This window comes from Numenius arquata, chromosome 1, assembly GCF_964106895.1.
Source record: "Numenius arquata chromosome 1, bNumArq3.hap1.1, whole genome shotgun sequence".
Lineage (NCBI taxonomy): Eukaryota > Metazoa > Chordata > Aves > Charadriiformes > Scolopacidae > Numenius > Numenius arquata.
In genome coordinates this window covers 54,925,616-54,947,422 of record NC_133576.1, presented here as the reverse complement: position 1 = coordinate 54,947,422, position 21,807 = coordinate 54,925,616, and the positions used below count along the sequence as shown (strand labels likewise).

The 21,807-nt window shown below is 36.5% G+C and overlaps 1 protein-coding gene across 1 annotated transcript in view; it reads left to right on the top strand.

Annotated features, from left to right (window-relative positions):
- Positions 1–21,807, top strand: part of MBTPS2 (membrane bound transcription factor peptidase, site 2) — a 30,450-nt gene that overhangs the window by 3,543 nt on the left and 5,100 nt on the right. Inside the window, exons 2-9 of the mRNA XM_074154403.1 lie at positions 1,772–1,920; positions 3,634–3,772; positions 6,106–6,209; positions 8,000–8,127; positions 12,318–12,436; positions 13,380–13,560; positions 16,038–16,132; positions 18,082–18,277. Of these exons, the coding sequence (XP_074010504.1) occupies positions 1,772–1,920; positions 3,634–3,772; positions 6,106–6,209; positions 8,000–8,127; positions 12,318–12,436; positions 13,380–13,560; positions 16,038–16,132; positions 18,082–18,277 (1,111 nt within the window). The remainder of the gene's footprint in view (positions 1–1,771; positions 1,921–3,633; positions 3,773–6,105; positions 6,210–7,999; positions 8,128–12,317; positions 12,437–13,379; positions 13,561–16,037; positions 16,133–18,081; positions 18,278–21,807) is intronic.

Sequence of the window (21,807 nt, the reverse complement as noted above, 5' to 3'; positions counted from 1 at the left end):
TCAATATATCCAATTAGCTTTATTATAATAATATGTGGATGGTTGGGGGTTTTTTGGAACTTTGTGAATGAATAGGATGTGTTTACTTAATTCCCAAAAGACAGTCTCTGACGTCAGAGGTACTTAATGTCGTATGTATTTTTGTTCTTAATGATCTGGTAGATTATGTGATGTCTTTTTCTTTGTTTCTTTAGCTTATTTTAAAAGATGTAATCATCTTTGTGATCTCTTCTGTTAAAGTTAACAAATACTGATCTGCTTTTGGACACTAAACTCAGTGGTGTCTTAGGGCATGACTAGTGTTGATTAGGGAACACATTATGATGAAAATTTCTGTCGGTGACCTCAGCTGATAGCAAAAATGTCACTGAAGTCAGTAGGGCGAAGAAGGAGGAAATGACATATAACATACAGAAATATATAGGCAGAAAGGATAAATGGTGTAATAGGTGATAAATGAACGATGACCTGAGTAAATGGGTCTCGTGTCTGAGGAAAATTGTTACTTGAAATAAATTTGTAGTGTTCAAATTTTAATTAATTCAACAAAATGAGAAAAGCGATGAATATAGTTGTGCAAGATGAGATCCTCATCCCCACCACCACTGCGGCAGGACAGGAGGAATGCAAGGAACTTTGCAAGTTCTAAATTTGTTTAAAGAACCACAGACGACAGCCAGAAACTTGTGAAGCTACTTTTGCAGGGAGAGTGGAGCCTGTTGTGAACAGCGCATTCCCGATATCTTCGGTAGGTGCTGCTGCTCATAGGGGAAACCCAGGAACAATGCTCCAGCTCTGAAGACTTGTCTGGGTTATGTCAGAGGCACTCCTGCCTTAGAACTGCCTGAAGTCAGCAGTCTCAAAGCTCTGGTGTGCTTTTCCTGAGCTTGTGAGTTACTCTTTCACTTCCAAGGAAAGTGTTCCTTCGGTTGGGTTTCTCATACTAGCTTCCATGAAGCAGGCCGAGCGAAGCCTATTGAGAAGACAAGCACCATATAATACAAAGTAGCAATTGCAAAACTATGTCTGTTGGTCTATAATATCAGATAATACTGCAGGTAGGTATTAATCGCATAGTTTACAGGTCACATTTCTCATGAAGAGAAATATTTGGAACTACTAGGAAGGTATTCTGGCAGTATCTTGAAATGCTGGGAAATTATTGTAGTGAAATTGCTGTTGCAATACAGGTTGATAATTTTAAATTCCTTCTGGCTTTTTGTTAATATGATCGAGTATTTCAGTCTCTTTAGGCATAGTCTCTATGTTTGAAATGTAGACCTCATTTTTACCCTTATGAAAGAGTATCCACAGTACTGATCTGTATCTCACCAATATTAGAAACATTTTTTTCAGCTGAAGCCAAAAGTAGCATTTTTCTTTATTGTAGCTTTAAAAATGTTTACTGGAATATAATTGAAAAAATACCATAAATATTTCAGTCTTTAGCTTTCTAACCAGACAGTTAAAAACTACTGAAACTCATTTAACACTAGGAAAGATGATGTAAGAACTTGTTTGTTAAATAACACTGGATACCTGATCTCTCTCATAATCCTAGAACTGTTGCAATTTACATCAAAACAGTGGCAGAACTTTTTCATATTACATGTGACACCTACCTATATGTCAAAATATAAATAATGTGCAGGACATTTACCTGAAGTTATACATCTGTTTTTATATGAACAGATCACGTTTACTGCTTGGCCACATAATGCAAAATCTTCCTAGAAGTTTTTTGTTAAACTAATTTTCCATTGTTTTGCAGTCATCCAACTCTTTGAAGGCATCTTATGAAGACTGGCTGCTGACATACGGCCTGAGTGTCTCTCCCTTTCACATCCGATGGCAAACAGCTGTATTCAACCGCCAGTTCTACAACTGGGGGAGATGGAAACCCAGATTTCTGTATTTATGGTATAAATTTAGGATTTTTTTCTCTTCTGTCAAATACAATGGCAACAACTTAACCGCATCTGGGCTTTTCAGCCTTAAAAGTGGATTAGATAGATGTGGTTATTTCACTGGGCTAATGATAACAGCAAACTAGCGTGGTTGTGATAGTTGTACTGTGCCAGTATAAGTCTTCCTCTTCTACTTAAAAGTACGTAGGTGTAATATAGGTTCCATATTGAGATGCTATAAAACTAGAAATCTGTAAACTACTTTTACCTATGGTTTGAACTGTACATAGTTAAGAGTACAACTATTACATGTAATACTGCATAGAAAAGTATGTCTGAAAGCAGCTTCTCATATCCTAGATCTGTCTATCGTTGTACACTGAGCTCTTGCCTGATCACTAGAGTTTACAAAGTATTCAGACAGTTGTGTCCCTGTTGTCAATCATTGCCCAGACATTCAGCAACTCTACATGCTTAGAGGCACATTGCTCACCTTCTGTCTTTTATCTGCCAGCACCTTTCCCTGCTAATATTGCACAGTAAATTACAGATTGGGTAAATAAGCAAGATGGTTTGTATGGGTGCTTCTGGACTGGTTTAGAAAATTATTGCTCAGTTGCCTTCCTAGCATTACTTTATATCTGCTCTGAAAATATAAAACAAATAAGGTTTGAATTTCTTTTCATTTCCTGTATTGCTACCCTCAGTGAGACAGTAATAAAAGAGGTCTGCTTGGTATTGGTTTCTCTCATATGTAATGATTTTACTATTTCAATTTGAAATAGTTCTATATCAATCACAATTTTTTAATGGGAATAATTTATTACAGTATAATATTTCCACCAGTCTCTTTAATTAACATTACAAATACACGTTGCTTAAAATAAATCAACTAATTCCCAGTGAGCTTCATTAGGGATGGTAAGAGAACAGTTATGCTACTGTGAGAGGAAGGACTGTTAGTGAATTGAAGTGTTTTAGCTAAAAAACTTTTATTGCATCCTCTAACTATTGAACAGTGAATAATAATAATAATAATGGTGAATAAAAATTCACCATTAGGTGGACTGATGTAAATTGAAATGATTTTCATCACTGATTTTAATGAAAAATAAATTGGTTAGAAGAACAATGTATTTTAAGTAATTTAATTTAATCTGGTCTTGCAATTGTACCTTTTAGTTGTTGTTCTTTAAAAAATGTTGAGTCTCCTTTATTGTTCTTTAGCACTTTTTATTGTTTGTGAAGAAGATGCAAAATTTACTGAAAAAGCTTACATAAGTAAATACCTATGCTACCCCATCATTTGATCCATGTCCCTAAATATGTAATGGTGTGCTGCAACATGGTAAATTATACATTGTTAATTATATTTTTATATTTATAGCTAGTGGCAAGTTTAATGTATTGGGTAGCTGAATAAAATTTAGAATGTGTAAGAACAACATAATATTTGAAAATTAATCAGGATGTGGTTTGGATATGAGACATTTATTAAACAAGGAAAATATTATATGTTATTAGTCAATGTTATGAGTTATTATTGGTTTTAGTTTCCTTTAGCTAATATCTTGTACTGAATTTTTGATACACGAATGGTAGGATGGGATAAGTTTTGCCCCATGAGTTTGCTGTACTAAATTGCGCTGAAGCAGTTACATTTCCAGAGAATATACCCTATCTTCTTGCAGCTACGCATTGCTAAACTATTTGCTTCTCTTTGCAGGTTCAGCATAGGAATGGTGTTTGGTATAGTTGCCATGTTTGGCTCTGTTATTCTGCTCGGAAAGACACTGATGCAAACATTGACACAGATGCTCACTGAGGCACCAAAAGCCCAGAATGATCGTATGCTGCAAGTTGTGGTAAATATTTTGCCCTCAGGTCTTTATTTGAGAGTTATGAACTCATCTTAATCAGCTTCTTATTGGGGTATGTGATGCTTAAATCCTCCCTTGCAAGAATAACTTAACTGCTGATACTCATCTACATAAAAATTTGCTGGTTTGTTATCAGCCTTAAAAATGGGGAGCAGAGGTAGTAAAAGAGGGGAAGATGAATGAAGGCAAACATGCGGAAGAGTTTATATTAAAAATTCTCAGGAGTGAGAATTGGCTAGTAATTTTGGAAAGCCTTAAATTATCATAGTACTAAAAATACAAAACAGAGCTAAGAATTTGCCGCCTCTGGGCTGTGCAGCGTAGAGGCACTGGTGGCCTTAAAATTTGCAGAGCAAATCCATGATCCACAAGAAGAAAGAAATTCTATTTCATTTATTACAGAACATTATGGGAAAAGGAAAGAAGTGTAAAAAGCTTTGTGTGATAGTGGAAGCCAAGATTCATTAGTGAGGAGATGGCGTATTTTTTGATTGTTCAAGGGCTTATGCCCCAATTTACAGTATTTCAAGTTCTCTTTCTGGCAGTCTCTAGTCAAAGGCCTAATAACAATGTATTTAATTGTTTTATGGATTTCTGGTACTGGACAATATATTGTATGGTTTTCGAAAGGAATGTATTTCACAGAATGCGAGAGATTGCAAATACTGTCTTTTTTGTCTCTACGCGAGGCAGTAATGGAAGAACTGACATTGCCCTTACAACAGTTTTAACCTGGAAGGATTTCTAGCGACTCTTATTTCCTCAAGATTGTTATCTGGCCAGAATGTATGAACATCTTCCAGGAATGTGGAAAGTCCTATGATTGCATGGCTTAGAGCTGGGGTGCCCAACCATTTTACTCAAAAAGAGTACTCAGCTAGTCTATTGAACAGAAGTTGGGAATTGTGTGCTGCCATGAGTACAGTTGAGCTGACTGCATGCGGCTAAAAAACTGCATGGCCACAGGAAGCCTGATCATTAGCATGTGCCATAAACTCAGTGCTTTTGGGATGGTTTAGGTCTGTTCACACATGCAGGTTGAGTATAACAAATGTAGTGTATGTTGACAAAAGCAGGCAACGAGACCTGGGAGAGAACTGCTGGTATACTGCCACTGTGGTCACCTGGTCCGCAGCCTGCTCCTGTATTATCTCCAGAAGCAGACAGCAGTGTGCATCCAGTAGAGCACAAGTTGAACATGAGATGTTATCTGTCCTCCCACGTGCCCAGAGCAGAGGGCCACTGGCAATGCCAGTTAGCTAGTGCATTAGTGCCACCAGCTGATGTCGTTATGCAAGCAATGGATCCTTAATGAATGAAGAGCAGCTGTCTATATACAGTGAGGTTTGATAGTCGTGCCAGTTTAGATAAATACCTTGGTCATGATTACACTTTGGACAGAATTTATTAAATGATTTAGTGTAACAGTAATGAAAAAAGTCTTTTGAAGGATTTATTGTCCCACCAACCTATTGTAGAGTTCTGCTGCATGGGTAGGTGAAAGCATATAATACAGGAATGTGCAGGGCTGAATTAAAATGGGATCAAATGGGATCTGTTCAGTTGGATCTGCAGCCTTTTGTGTCCCATGAGGGTAGGTTTTAGAGAGTCCTGTAGACAGGCCAGTTATTTTTGCCCATAGCCACTGGACTACAATTCGAGTTGTGTTCACATCAGCTGTTAGTGACTGTACTGGAGTGTGTCCTGCCTCAAGCCAGGAAAGCTGTGGAGCAGACAGGAGAACTGTCCCAGAGCAAGCAGCAGAAGTGGCCTTATCATCCCACTGCAGAGGATGACAGGAACCAAGCAGGAGGAAAGTCCATCAGGACTTTATGGACACTTTATGTCCACTATGGACAATAGTGCCATACTGTTTTTTAAATTTTTTTTTGAGGGGTGGATCTTCTCTATAGCTGCATGACTGGCTGCAGGACATTGTAAACTAACGCTCACAGTTGCCAAACTTGTCTCATTTGAGTGGAAGTCTGTGTACATTTTTATAAACTTCTTGAGCTTAATATAGAGTAGAACACTTTTCGTCAGGGCTGTGGGGAATAAGTAAGGCAGGGAGAAGGCTTTTGCACCTGGAGAGTTTTTCAAACTTCAACAAAAGAATATATATTTAATATATTTTAAAATGCATTAACTAAATTGGGAGAAAAGGTACAAATTGATAGTGCAGTGTGGGAATAGCCCCTGTTCTGTTGCGGGTCTGAAGAAGCTGAGTGAGAGCAGCTAGTTTAGGGGCACAATGATTTGTCTTTGTACCTCTTGATTTCCTCCTATGTTTTGTTTTGTTGTCATGCCTACATCAACAGGTGCCTGGTGTAAATTTGCCTGTCAGCCAGCTGACCTATTTCTTCTCTGCAATCCTCATTAGTGGTGTGATACATGAAGTCGGCCATGGGGTGGCAGCTATTCGGTAATACAAATTACTTTTCTCTTACTATGTGCCAACAAAGCCTAGTATTCCAGAGCATTACTCACAGGTGATGTTAGCACTGCTTCAATTTATCTAGGGAGTCTGTTTATTCTGTCTTTCATAGTTTCCTTAGATTCTAAGTTTGGAAGGGTGTACAATTAAGGATAGAGTTTTAATACAGTGCCTGTTCTACAGATCGTGAGAAAGGATTTCTGCTTTGTAAATATAGCACACTGCATCAGGTTTAAAATAATACTTCTTTTAAGTGCGCCTGTTTTTCAGACAACAATTGCATTTCTGCAGCTGTGGCACTTGAAGGGGACCCATGCGCTATTGTACAAAGCTACTTTAAAATAGATTTTCAATTGATAGTAGCATACGAACAGACTCAGTTAACTCAGTAACTGAGTAACAGTAACTCAGTCAAGTGTGATTTGCCCCTGTTAATCTCAGTGATGTGTTAATTTTGGTCAAAGATGATATTTTTAATGCCACTTAACTGTGATGATTACATCACAGAAAAGTTATTTGACATGGTTAGTCACTACTGTTAAATGACACTCTAGCATAAGAGGGTTAAGTGGTAGTTACTGAGACCCATACGCAGATGTCCTCTGCATTTCTCCTGGACATCATCGTTATCTGCCCCATAAGCCTGAAGCCCAAAGTTGTTTCTCTGATTTTCTTGAGTGTAGGGAGTCACGACTGCATCTTAACCTATTACTACCTTTTTTATAACCCCAAAAGTTCTCAATTAAAGGGGTGGTCTGGGACCCTCCATGTTTCATATCTTCTGGTTTTCTTTCGCCTTTTTTCCCCTAGTATTCACAGGGGTTTTTCTGTGGAGGATGAAGCTCTTGCTCTTGCTCATCCCACTACAGGAAGAAGTAACAAAATTTCCTTTCTCTTAGTGTCTTCACATGCTGCTGGCTAACTACAGAGAAGCCAGGAGTAACTCTAGAGCTCTTTTTAAGCTGAATGAGTAATTCTTATACCTTAGTGGTGTGATATCTTCATTCAAGATCTGGAGCAAAGGCTCTGAGTATTCAAGCTGGAGTTATATTTTTGTAAAAAAAAATCAATTCCCAGCCATTTCCAGGGGAAAAATTAGTTTGTCCAATGTACATTGCTGCTGCTGTTTTGTGCTTGACTTAATTATTTTTTTTTCCTTCTAGCACAGATTGAGTCTCTAGTGCTGTTACTGTAAATCCTTAAGGTTTAGGTTTTACAGAATAGTTGTGCTGTGGACAAATTTTGAATCCCTGAAAATCCCTGAAATAATTTTCATTTTTGTTAGTTTATAATTTACTCTAAATTTCATTTAGGAGAAACAGAGAAAATATAAATTCCAGAAATCTTTAAGTGTCCTTTAAAAGGAAAGCGATTGCTTCTTCCAAATAATTTTTCATAGGTTATTTTGAAACTGCATCCTACAGGCTGCCATTTTTTTACTGAAAAGAAAAAATCCCCCCGCATTTAAATATGCATTAACTTGGAAGTAGGTTTTTTTTTTAAAAAAGTATTTTATGTGTTACTGTTATCAGGAAGCAGAAAAGAAGATGAACTTATCGTTTATTTCTTACCAAGCCTTTTTGCTTAAAAGTGATATCTACTGCAGAAAACATCCTTTAGTTTAATTATCTTTCAATTATTCATACTATGAAAAATAAGTTAGTTTTATAATTATAATTTTAGTTATTCTTGTCGTCAAAAATGTGTGCTATGTAGAATCTCTCAGTTTGTCATTTGTTTGTTTGCAGTAACACCATTTTTCTTTTCTTCTTTTTAAGAGAACAAGTACGATTTAATGGATTTGGGATTTTTATCTTCATTGTCTATCCTGGAGCATTTGTTGACCTCTTCACAACCCACTTGCAACTTATCTCTCCAGTCCAGCAATTAAGGATATTTTGTGCAGGTAATAGTTTGTGCTTTTTTTATTAAATTTTTACTTAGCACAGTTACTTATTCTACAGGCATCATTTGTTAATCCCTGATGGAGGATTGAAGGTTTAAAATGAAGAAATACAAGAACTTCTATTTACCTAAAGGTGATTCTTCTGTTCAGAACCTAAATTGTGATTTCAGAAAGTCATTTGATCATTCCTGTCCATAGAGTGCTGTTTTCTGGAGGAGAGATGACAGTTTCTGGGAGTCTAAATGAGTACCAGTTTCCTGTAATGAAAAATGTTATTATATCGTAGGTCTGATTTAGAATAGTTGTGCATAATAAGTTCTGGTTGTGTGGTTGAGGAAAAAAAACATGGTTTCTGACCTTCCTCTCTTATTAGAAAAAGCTCTTACATCAGCTCAAGTGCAGAGGTTCCTTTGTTCTTGTGGGGGTTTTGAGGTTTTTTTGCATATTGTGTGGCCCAAGTGGCAAATCCTTGGAGCTTGCAAGCTGGAAAATGCTCAGCTGGAAGACTGGTGGTATAAGAACATGACTTGCTGTCACAGGTGAAAACCCTTGAGCAATTCACAATCATTTTCTGCAACAGGAACAATCCATTATATGATTTTTTGGTAGTATTGTGAGTGATTTTCAGTGACGTGTGAGTTAGGTTATTACACAGGTCACTGTGTTTTCATGTTGCCATCAGGAGGAAATAAAGGCTGAAACGCAAACATCCAAAGAGAATCACATCTTGTGGCTCCAAATAACTTCCAAATGTTTTTGATTTGATGTTTTTTGAAGTCTCTGGCTACTGGGAAGTAGAGCTCTGTTGCTGTGGAAAGTTAGACTGAGACTGCTACTTGAACCACTTGTATTACTGATTTCTAGAGACAAAGGTGGTTCCCAAACTGCTGAAATAAAGTTAGAAAAGTTAGTGTCTTGGTTTAGTTGTTGATACTGATGACTTTCTATTGCAGGGGGCAGTAGGATAGCAGCCAGCTTGTTGTAATGGTTAGATACAAACACAGTGTCTTGAATATTGTAACTAAAACATTATAAAGAGAATTTTAGGCTGGGCATACAGAAGCCTTTAGCAAAGCATATTTTCAAGCTTTCATAAATCAGGCAAATGCCGATAAATGTTAGGTAAGTAAATATATCTATATTCCAAATACCCGAATGAGCCAAAGTCATTCACTGCAATAGGCTAACTTACAAAGCCCTGTTTCTCAGATTAATCAATTTCCATTTCCAGCTACTGTAAACAGAAGCAAAAGAGAAGATATACTAGTTTTCAAAATGGGTTGCTTACATACATTACTGAGAAATCATTTAGGAAAATAAGATTATAAGCTGTAATAGAAAATAATTGCTTGCATGTTCTTAATGAGAAGCAAACACCTCTAATCATTTTTCAGGTTTCTTGGGAAACCTGAAATAGGGGAATACAAGGTAGGAACAAGCATGTTACAATCTCTACAACTACTTGAAGGGACACTGTAGAGAGGTTGGTGCTGGTCTCTTCGCACAGGTAATTAATGACAGAACGAGAGGGAATGGCTTCAAGCTCCAACAGGGTAGGTTTAGACTGAACATTAGGAAAGAATTTTTCACAGAAAGAGTGGTCGGGCATTGGAACAGGCTGCCCAGGGAGGTGGTTGAGTCACCATCCCTGGATGTGTTTAAGAGACGTTTAGATGTGGTGTTGGGGGATATGATATAGGGAAGAACTTTGTAGTGTAGGGTAGATGGTTGGACTCGATGATCCCAAGGGTCTCTTCCAACCTGGATGATTCTATGATTCTATGATTCTAAGACTGGTTAGCATCAATGACTTGTTATCAGTTAGGTATAAGAAATATGTGCCTTTTTTTAAGCTAATGATAGAGTTGTTTCAGAACTTGGATGTTTGATAATGATAAAGTGTGATATTCAGTAAACTTGACTTAGTTTTTCTTAACTGTCAGAACAGTTGAATGAACCTGTTCTCAGTGTTCTGAAGATCTGAGTTTACAGAAACATGCGTTCAGATTTTTATGTGGCAGCCAAGTAAAAGAGCTAGAGTGGAAAACAACACTGAGTATTCCTTTTTGTAGTCCACCTATAGTCTGGAGATTACAGAGTATAGTTGTTGTACAGCAGATGGCATCGTGAGTTCAAGAATAGTGAATGAGCGTTCTTGTAAGACTTGTGATATTTTTAGCATTAATTCCATGCCTAGTAGATGAAAAGTGCTTTTGTGCAGCACGTTCTTATAATTAGTTCAAATATTTGTATTATTTTTTGACATAACTTTTAATACATCTTGTCTTTGACAGAAAAAGGAGTTAAACATTTTAAAAATGTTATTTTAAGGTGTTTTAAGGGTTGTGTAAAGTTTGTCTTTTTAAATATAAGGAATTAGGTATTCAAGGATGAGGCTGTTACAGCAAAATGAAATTGGTATACTCAGCGGTGTGCCTCTACAGGTATTCTCATTTTGATCCTGTTTATTTTTCTATGGATCACCTGGGATGAATTTGAAGCCTTTCTATTTTACACTTTTCTGCTGTATTCCACACAGCAAACTGTGTAGAATATGATATTAAGGCCCATGTTTTCTTGGCTGTTTCCTTGTCACCCTCTAGCAGTTCCATCACCTCTTTTTTTTTTTTTTATTATTTTGAGGTGTTTTTTCAGTTTAGTCTCTCTAGCAGCCACACTGTTACAAAGGAATTTTGTTTCTGTCTTAGTTTTTATCCTTTGTTAAGCTGATTTTTTTTTTTTTTTTTTTTTAAAGATCAAAAGGTTAAAACAATAAAGTTAAAACACTTACTTAAAACTTTTGGTTTTGTTGCACTTGTGTGTGTGTGAGTATGCATACATATATGTGCATGAGATAAAGAGAAATTAATGTTGAAACGTTTCATTTATCTGATTGCCTTTCAATGAGATAAGATTAAAAACTATAGAAAGAGAAATCACTTTAAGAAGCACCTACTAGTGGAAATGGCAACAAACCCTTAGTTAAAGTACTCTAAAAATACCTCTCATTTCTGCAGCGTTAGAAATGTAAAAGAAGACCAGATGAAATGTAGAGATAGCCGGGGGAAATAAGAGTCTGCCATATGTTATGATTCCAGTACAAGAGAGATAAGTTTAATATGTTTTTAGATATATTTACTTCAGTTCCTGTCCTGTAACTGCACTGTAAATATAGAATCGAATCAAACCCCTCTTAACAAGATGAAGCACTGTAAGGAAATAAGGAGTCTTCAACATTGAAAAGTTTCCCTGCATTGGTCATACAAAATGTTTGTCCAAGAATACAAATAAAATGAGTAAATTTGTATAGTACTGGATGTTGAAGGAAGCCAAGTGTGTCTTATAATAGTGGTTCATTTCTTCCTATGGAGAACAGCATACTATAAAGATGGCAGTTGCAAGTATGTTGCCCAGAATAACATGTCAGGAAATGCTGATTGCACAACTTAGTTTCTTGATGGGGTTTTAGGTCCAGATTTTCTTGTAAAAGGAGCCTTTTTTGAAATAATTTTCTAAACCTGTTTGGCACATATACATGTAATTATTTTCGTTGATACAATGGAGATAACCGTGAAAAATACTGAATTGCAACTACATTTCAAACATCTTGCTGACTAGGATAAACAGTATTTATTCACATATAAGCCCATTTATTAAGATTCTTATTTTCAGTAGTTTATTGTTGGTAGAGGGTGACATGCAATACATTTCAGTCCACTAGTTTTTTAATATTTGTGTTTGATGACAACTTTGTAGATAGAAACTGTAGTATAATAATTGATTCAGAAGCATGTTTTTTCTTTGGATACTCTGCCCAGTTTTTCATCTGGGTACTCTGCCCACTACATTCTTCGAAAAGTACTGTTACATGATGAAATATCAATATGCTAGAATGACACCTTAAAAATGGACTTACCACTTCCCTGTCCTTTCTGGTAGTATAATTCTCAGGGGCTCAGAGGCTTCTCTAAAACTCCCCCTACAAAGTGACATCATAGAAACTTAAGTTTGTAAAGCAGTATACGTATACTTCCTCTGTACCTGTGTTCACAAATTAACTTTTCATCTATTCGTCAGCTAATTATTTCAGGGAAGTTAATTAAAAGGTAACTGGAGGATCTTGCATTTCAAAAACACCTTTTTGTTACGAGTGTTTATTTAGAAACATGATTTTTTTTCCTTCTTTTTAGGAGTGTGGCATAATTTTGTTCTTGGTGTTGCAAGTTTCATTGTTCTGTTACTGCTGCCAGCCATTCTTTTCCCTTTCTATTACACGGGTGTTGGGGCACTTGTCACTGAGGTCGCAGAGGTAAGAAAAGATCTTTACTGTTTTCATATTATATGCTTCATAATCTGAAATATACCTGTGTCTCTTATTATTGCAATCAAATTTAGTCGGTGCAGCACTCTGCAGAACCTAATATATTGCACTTTTTGTCTGCTTAAAGTTTCCTTCTCAATCTTACAGTTTTTAGTATTAGTAAATGGAGGAACATGGCATGAATAATTATAGACTAATCAGTGTACTATAAAACTATTAGATGCTTGAGATGAGTTTGCAGGCTTATTTCTGCTGGTTTTTTTAACTTCTTTTCAATATTGGCACCAAGTAAATCTACTGGAAACTGCATTATCATTCTAGTTATTGCTATCTGGTTTTAATGTTAAAGATTATTTTGAGCCGATTTCCTTGCTTGTTTGGTGAGCTGGAAGCAAAGTAGAGATAAACTGCTGAGTTTCTGGAAAGGACTAGGGTTTTTTTCTGACTTAATCAAATACAGCACAGTTGTAGAGCTGAAAGGATTCAGTCTTTCTTGGATCTAAAAGTGAACTGATATAACTCAGGAGAGTGACATTTATTATGCTTTATACCTTCAAAAGTATAGGTACACCCTGCTTTGTTGAAAGATTCAGGGTATTAATTTTACCTTCTTGAACTTGAAATGGTAGGAAAACCCACAACATACTAACTTGTATGAAAATAAGTACTCAAATTTGAAGAGGTTCCCTGGAACACTTCGAGACTTGCCTTTTTCTTTTCTTTGCACTAAATAAGTTGTTATTTGTAGAGGATGTTGGTTTTGTAATGCTCTATCATAAGTTGAAATAATCAGTTCCAGTGGAGCCTGAGATTTTCTGTTTCTCTGGAAAGTGTCTTAACCTAAAGATTTCATGGCTATTTGGCAGAACTGTAAACAAATCCTTGTAGTTTTAACTATAACAACATGACTGAGTTCACTGTTTCTTCTCAGGATTCTCCTGCCAATGGACCAAGAGGTCTTTTTGTGGGAGACCTTGTCACTAACCTACAAGACTGCCCAGTCTATAGTGTGGAAGACTGGAATTCCTGTCTGGAAGACATTACAGACAAGTCACAGGTCGGCTACTGTATAAGTGCAGCCACCCTACAGCAATTAAGCTTTCCAGCTAGAGGTATGGCTTTAAGTGCTCTCTTCATTATTTTATATTGTAATTTTATCATGTCTTAAAGACTGTTTTGGATTTAGGATTTGTTGGTGGGGTCAGATTTCTCATAAGTCAAGTCTGCTATCCTGTCTTAAGCACTGACCAATATGCCATTCATTTTTGTGAAATCTGAAAGTAAGGAAGAGGTAGATAGAAGACTGGAAGACCAGCGAAATTCATCTGTCATCCTATACAAATATCCTGTATGATCTGAGTAATGAAATTTGCCTCCTCAGGATATTGCGTAGCATGGTAGTAGCAGTAATACAATTATCTCCTCTGTTTTTAGTTCAGTTATATGGATCAACTCACTGGTCTTTTGCAGTTGTAAATTCCACACATCACCTCACTGCTTTGATCAGCATGACGTTACAAATTGTATGGCTTAACTCAATGATGTACATTATTATGGCCACTTCTGATGTGTCTTACTGTACGGGTTTTATGTTTCATTTGCTTCTTCAACCTCACAGTGTCATTACTCAGAAACTTAGTTTTGTTGGAATTGCACATATTGCTTCTAGAAGTCAGTCTATTTCCTTCTGTTTTCATTTATACATTAGAGCGCTTGTTGCTGTAACAGCTTATCCCTGAGAAACAAAAAAATATGAACTGAACTAAACTAGAACAATAAACAAAAATTAAGTAGAACAAAAAAGAACGATCAAGTTAAATTGGCTGAATGTCTTGTCACATGCCCTAAAGCTCTCTAGAGTTTGTTTCATGCAAGCATCCATGGAAACTGAATTCCAGAGGTAAGCGGCTGCCACTGAGCAAAACCTATATGATGCTATTCAGAGCTTTAAAATTGTCACTGCATTTTACCATCATACTGGAAGCTACCAGGAGGTCAGGCAGCTTGACTTCCCATGTTTTTTGATGCATTATAGTTCTCTTGTGAGACTGAAAAGGTAATCTATTTATTTTTTAGTGTGTAAGGAAAGTAATCTTACAGCTGGACCTAAAATAAATATTTAAACTGGAAATTAGCAGAGTAGGGGTAATATCATGCTTTTAGAGACCTAACAGTTTGGATTATCCCTCTGAAGAGGAAGGCGACTTTGGCACAAGCATTCAGCTGCGCAGGGATGGCAAGTAAGAAGCAATTCTTAGATGATGTAGCTATATATGCTTAGATTCTGCTGTTCTCTGAAATGCAATTTCAGAGTCATAGATAATAAAACTGTGTATTCTGCAACTGAACCAGTCCTATTTAGATGGAAATACTAGAGACTTAATACTAGAGACTTAATAGTGCTTGCAAGCTTGGTCGCTGTATTGTGTTAGCAGTCCATTGTCCCACTGCTGCATTCTAATCAGACCAGTCTGTCTGCATTTTCAGAGCCATAAGCCTCCAGCAGTGAGAAATATTCCTCTGAAATTAAATGAACTCTGTTTGCTCTCTAGCAGCTGTCATTTGTCAAAATCTTGACAGTTCACAACTTGACATAAATACAGAATATCAATAAAAATGTATCTAGCAAATGGACCCTATCTACTTGACCATAAAACAAATGGAGAGTAAACTATTTGAGTATGAAGCCAGACAGAAAACAATGCCCCAAGGACCTTCTTGAAATTTTTAAAAAAAAAAAAAAAAGTATTTTCAATGTAGTTTATAAGGAAACTAATTTAATGGTCATTCACTATTCAAAAATATACGTGGCTGCTTAGCCTCAGGGTACTTAAAAAAAGGATTTTACGGTACAGTGCTTGCACCTGTAAGCCCCAGGTATAAAGCTCCATGTTAGTGGATTGCAGGTTATGCAGTGATAAATCAGCAACGAGTATCGCAGGCTTGATCTACCTAAGGAAGATACTGCAGTGTTGCTGTGACACAGATTCTTAGAGGCTGTTCTTTTGTGTTTTTTTAAAGCTGTTGTTGCAGAGTAAGTTAGGTTTAATTCATTTAAAGAACATCTGTACAAAGATTCTGTACCAGACTAGTTAATTCACAGTTTAAAACATCATTTATTCACTGCTGCAGCCTTCAAGGCTTGGGAAGCTTTCAGAACCTGAATACTTGTAAAGGCTTTCACATATTTAAGAAGACATTTTGAGTGTTGGTCATTTCTATAGCAAGCCAGTGAAACCAGTGCAGTAGCAGGTAACAATTTTCTATGCCAAACTTTAACGCAAGCTTGGGGCAATGGATAAAAGTATTTTGTTACTTGTAATGCTCAGAACACTGCAGTGGTAGATCCCAGTATCTCAAGGAGATTTATTAAGATAAAAAAGTCAGTATGTGACATGATGGAAATCAGATGATGTTCATGCATATAAGTGGTGAAGCTTATTTTTAGTTGTGACTGAACCACAGCTAGTCTCTGTGAATTACTGTAATTCTTGAAGGCCGCAGAATGATTTGACTTTAGTCAGAGACCAAGTGCTTTTCAGGAAGTTACTATAATATTGATTATTTGTTCTATGCCTATGTTCTTTAGTCTACAGAAGACTGGACGGCACAGTTGAGTGTTGTAGTAACAACAGCCTCACAGACATTTGCTTTTCATATAGCAATAAATTGGACAGCCACCTGGTAAGTTACTTAAACTGCTAATTCTGTTTGGTAAATCTGAAATTATTTAAATTAAATTAGTAACTTTTACCACCAATTATGCAGCATACTCAAGTGCTTAAGAACACCTTCAGTTTGTAATAAAGGTTATGTGTATGTTATTCTCCCCATTTACAGCTTAAAAAACCCCAAAATATTACTTATGATTTTTCCCATGATTAATCAGGGAGTCTCTGAAAGAACCAGAAAAGATCTTATACCCCTCATTCCTTTAGGCAGAGACATCTCCCCCATTTTCACCACTGGGTCCAGAATATTAGCAAGAAAAAGCAGCTTTTGAGAACAAGGTGAAATTGTTTTATTTTGGTGCTTCAGTCTTTAAAGGTACTGAGCACTACAGGCAAAGCACAGCACTGGACTATCATCTGTTCAGTTATTTTGTCTGAAGCCAGCAGTGCTGCTCATTAGGTTAAACTAAAAATGTGCAAGAGAAGGTCCTAGAGATTGCCCAGTTTCTCAAAATCAGGGCCTCTATTTGATTCCTTTTTTATCATGTTGATTTTCTTGTAACATGTGGAAATGTGAAGTTTCTCAGTAGGTTTTTGACTTATTCTCTTCAAAATATGGAAATGTTTGTTAAAATAGGTGATCCATATTGACAGGGATGGAATATTTCTAACAGTTCTCTTTACAAGAAAAAGAGCACGAGTGCCAACTGTGTTAACTTTTCTACACATACCAGTTTGTTATTGTTCTGATCTCTAGTGTTAAATACCTAAAGAACTGGAAATAATTCTATTCCTGCATCTGCTATGCTTACAGTTTCTATGATGGTAAACTTCCCACTCCAGGGTGATTTTGTGGTATTTAGCCACTAAGAATTGAACACAGACCAGCAGTTCATTTGAAAGATGACAGTGGCTGGTAACATGCTGGAATTCTGCAAGATTTGATAAATCACTACCCCACTGAGCTTTGACATTCTTAAGCTCATAGCTGCTACTTAGGAACAGAGAAGAAATAAAAGCATCCATAAGCCTGTGACCTTCAAGTGTCCTTAGATTGGCTGTGAGTTTCTGAACATTATTTTAAATAGTCCTTGCAGTGCTATGCAGCAGTACTTGAAAGTGTGTCCTCTCTCCCTCATTAGAATTGAAAGAGCTTGTATTGAGTTTAATGGAGAGTGTCTGACAGTCATGCATCTATAGGGACTGTAACTATCAGCCTAAGAAGCAAGAAAATCCCTTTTTTTTCGGCTTTTGTCTTCCTAAGGCAAACAGTAGATGAAGAACTTTCCTTGCTTGTATTTAAGAACAAAATGAAAATCATCACTGAGCTTTTACAAGAGACATGAGGGGGAAAAACAATTTCCTGTTCCTTTCTGATATACTCTTTTTTTGGTCTGTGGGGAGCAAGAAAGATCTGGTCTTTCAGACTGCTGAGTGAAAGAGTGTTATAGGTAGGACTTGGGACACAGCACTGCATTAAGTCCTGTGTTATCTTAGTTGAGAATGGTTTCTCAGTTATCACACAGCCAGTAGGTTTTTTGGTTTGTTTGCTGAACATAAAGTTTTGTTCAGTCAAATGAAATAATGAAGACTAAAAATTCTTAAACAGGTAAGTCAGTACTAGTATGTTGATGCAGCCTCTGTTCATTAGAAATCACTGACTTATGTTTAGATGCCTTGATTTCTTTTGTAAAATAGCTTTGATATTGGTACATGTGCACACTCTGTCTTCCACATTCCACCAAAATGCAATGAACGGTTGAATATGTATCAGGTAGAGGTTCTGCTGGATTTGACAAAAAAAAAAAAACCAAACAGTAAATCAGATTTCAGCTCTTCATGGGCTGATAGTATATCAGTGAGGCACTTCCTTTGCTTACAAAGGAATATATAGTACGCTGTTTTCTGATCTATTGGAAAATTACCTTTACATCTGATAATCATTTTAAATGCCCTTTGCAGTATGCCTGTCTGCCAGCACGAAAAGTTATTGAGGCCAGCAAAGTTTGTCGAACCAACATGGACTGCCAGAAGGACTCTGTTCCAAGCTTTTGTGTGACTCCTTCTTTAGAGAACCAAACAAGACTAATCAGGGTAAAACATCCACCCCATATTGACATGCTGTATGTAGGACACCCCATGCATCTTCAGTACACAGGTTGGTATTATTTATTAAAACAGTTTAACAAAAAAGATTCCTAATGTGGTTTACTTTGCCTGGCTGCTTGAACAAGGTCTTGGAGCGCTTGTCAGTTAACTTGTTTAATGCAGAATCCATTTCTTGTTACAGCCAGTGGAGAGACATGGACTACTCAGGCCTAAAATGAAATGTGCACAGTGCAATGAGTTACAAAGGTAATAGAAACCATATGTGATATGAGATAGTTGTTTTTTTCAGAAAAGTATTAAAGGGCTATTTCTATAACAGATCTCACTCAGGTTAGTCATGGGAACCAGGCACCTGCATTTTACTAACACATAAACTCAAAATGCTATTGTAAAATCTCTAGGGCATCTTGCTCTAACAACTTGCCTGGAATATTATCATGACTGCTTAAATCATACCTAATATCCAAGTATCTATGACAGATTCCCATGACTGCTGAGCCACAAGTACAATTACAACATAGTTTTTTCCTGACTTTTTTTTATCTATTTGAGTGCCCTAAAATAAATAACATACAACAGCTTAGTTCCTTACTTTGAAATGGACTATGGCTCTCCTTTAGGCAAGCTTATATGCTTGAACCAAGTATACAAGTAGAAGGTAATTCTGCTCTTGGAGCAAGTATGGAAAGAATGAACAAATTCATCTACATTCTTACTTAGTAGCTTGAGTGGCATGGTGAAAATTAGCTTCAGATGGCCTCAAAAATTATGAAGTCTTAAACTGCTTTCCCTTCCTGTGAGGAACTTGTCTATAAGTTGGCTTATACCTCACAGGGGGAGATTCTGCTTCAGATATCTTGAAGTACCTCCTTAGCAAGCCATTGTACTTTTCTGAATAACCACTGGAATTAGGTACAAAAGAGCTTTAGAAACAGTGATGAAATCTGGTGGTGTGAATCCATTAGCATTCTTGCATAAACACATTTTTAGTTAATCTGTTAGTCTTTATCTTTCTGTACTGGTCATATTTTAATACTGCATGACAAATTCTTTATTTCTACTTGTTTACACTATACCCTCATTTAAGCCCAAAATATGATCACTTCACTTGTTATTTCTGCCCTTTTGCCATTTAGGAGGAAAAACATTGTTCACCTGTGTGATATCAATACACAATTCTGTATTTGATGACATCTATTCCAAATGCAGCAACAAATTTCAAGAATAGAGCGTGATAATTATTTTAAGTTCCCTTTCTCAGTCTCTAACAATACAAATTGTAGGTACTCTAGAACAATTGATATTGTTCTCTTTCCCCATATGTTGGAGCAATGGAGTTTTAGTCGGTGCTTCCTCCTGAATGGTAATTCTGCAAAACAATCAGAACCTGTCAGTCTTTCAGAAGATGGAAAATAATGTTATTGCATCTAAAGAGGTAGTTCTAGTTTAAGAAGTTACTGTGTGAAAATAAAATTTACAGGAATATAATACTTAAGTGATATACTGAACCCAGAGAGTTGCACATTGAATGTGCTAATTTGAAAGCTAAAAGCTTGACTTTATTACAAACTTTGCTGCAAATGCAAACTATACTCCCCTTGGAAAAACACCAGAGCTAAAAATTATAGGATCCTGGCTTGGGCAGCAGGTATTCTACTGTACCATTGTAGAGTTCCATGCCTTCCAATGAAACAACTTGTAAATATTTCAGACTTAACTTTGCACTGTACAATACTGACTTGAGGCCAACCGGTTTGATTTTTTTTCCAAATGTGACCAATCAGAATGTGGTAACCATTTTTTTACAGTTAAGGAAGGAAAATAATTTTTTCCTCTACTGTGTGACTTTTGAAATAGGAATACATTTTAGTGAAATGCCTTATTCTTTACTGTGATCTTTCTGCCTGCAGGAAACATTACTTTTTAGAGTAGTACCACATTTAACACACAACCTGATATGGGAGTTGTACTAGTGTGTACTATAGCTTTACTTTCTCTAGTAATGTCACTAAAGAAACATTTGAATAACATTCTAAGATTATGCATATATTATTTTCAACTTAGGCTTCTATTGTTGTCATGATAGTCCTGATTTATGGAGAAGCAGTAATTATTTCATCCTTTCATTTGATGCTAGTTTCCAGATACATTATTTTTTAAAATTTATGTCCATATTCACAAGAAAAAGGCTATACAGACTACTTCTATAAAATGCTTCTATTTCCTGAAAGTAAAATATCCTAGCAAAAATATCTTCTGTTATATGGACTCTATATATTGCTCGTTTTCAGTATAAAAAACCCTGTAATCAATCTTACTCCTAAATGAACTTACAGTGCTGGAGGTTTGGCCAAAACTGAACTAGAAGGAATGATTAGGAATGCATGTTGTTTAGGATGGACACATTGATTAATCCTTTTAATTAGCATTCTCTCTGTAAAAAGTATCTAATGTAAACCAATATAAAGTCATACTGTGGGTTTAATTCATGTGCTATTACTCAAGACTTTTAGCTTTTCTTATTGCAGGCCAGTTATGCTCTAGAGGCTCTCCCTATGTTGGATAGATGATGTGTAAGGTTGAAATGGAGGGCTCTTTCATTATTGCCATGCAACTTTGCAGTCTTTCTTCTTTATTTTGTATGTGTTTTTTTATTCCTTCATGTCATTTCTGGTATTGTAAAATCTTGGCTTCCTTCTGTGGCCCTTGTTCGTTGGGAAGAATCTGGTGACTAACATTCACATTTGGAATTCACACTGCTTGAGGGAAGATCATATCCCTGAATGTTACTCAATCTGCATTGCGCATCAGGGATCAAAAACTGCAAGATTTCCTTCATGAAAAGAAGATGGAACTTACCAAAGCCACTTTCTAGCTTTGGGGAGTTTTTGGGGCAACAACAGCCATAATCCCTGATTAATGTCTATCTATCTGTTAGAGTCTGGTTTCTCAGTATTTCCATGGTTGTTTCCCCTTATTGCTGAGGATGATCCTTCTTTGCTTTCAACCCATATTTAAAAGGTTACAGGTATAGTTCTTTTGGAGACCACACAGAAATATCTCATGCTGTACTGTTTCTTTTCTCCACAGCATATATGCCCTTTTCCCCATGAAGAGATTTTGAAAAGCTTTTTGGTAAACCTAGTCTCCAAATCACTTCTAATTAAAATTGTGTCCATTGTGCATTCTTCTCAATATTTGCCAACACCAGCTAGCATTAGCCAACAAAAGAAATGTTAATTCCAGGTCAAAGAATTGTTTAATTAGAGTGGGAAAACGATGACTGTTTTCTCTCACCCAGCCTCATTGCTTTTCATCTCTTCCCGGCAGTGTCTTTGGAAGACAAGCCTGGAGAACATTTCTGTAATTCTTTGCTTTTTCCTCGAAGGACATATTTGCCTGCTGCCATTAGGTTTGATCCATTACAGCCACTAAATTCATTGCCTCATATTACTATGTCTAGAGCTCAGTCCAGCAACTTCCTGAAGAGTTTCTTTGTGTCTTGAAGATTGCTTCAGCAGCAAGGTTTGGAGTTTAGATCCGTGTGTACTGGCTGTCAGGGACAGCAGACAGTTTGTT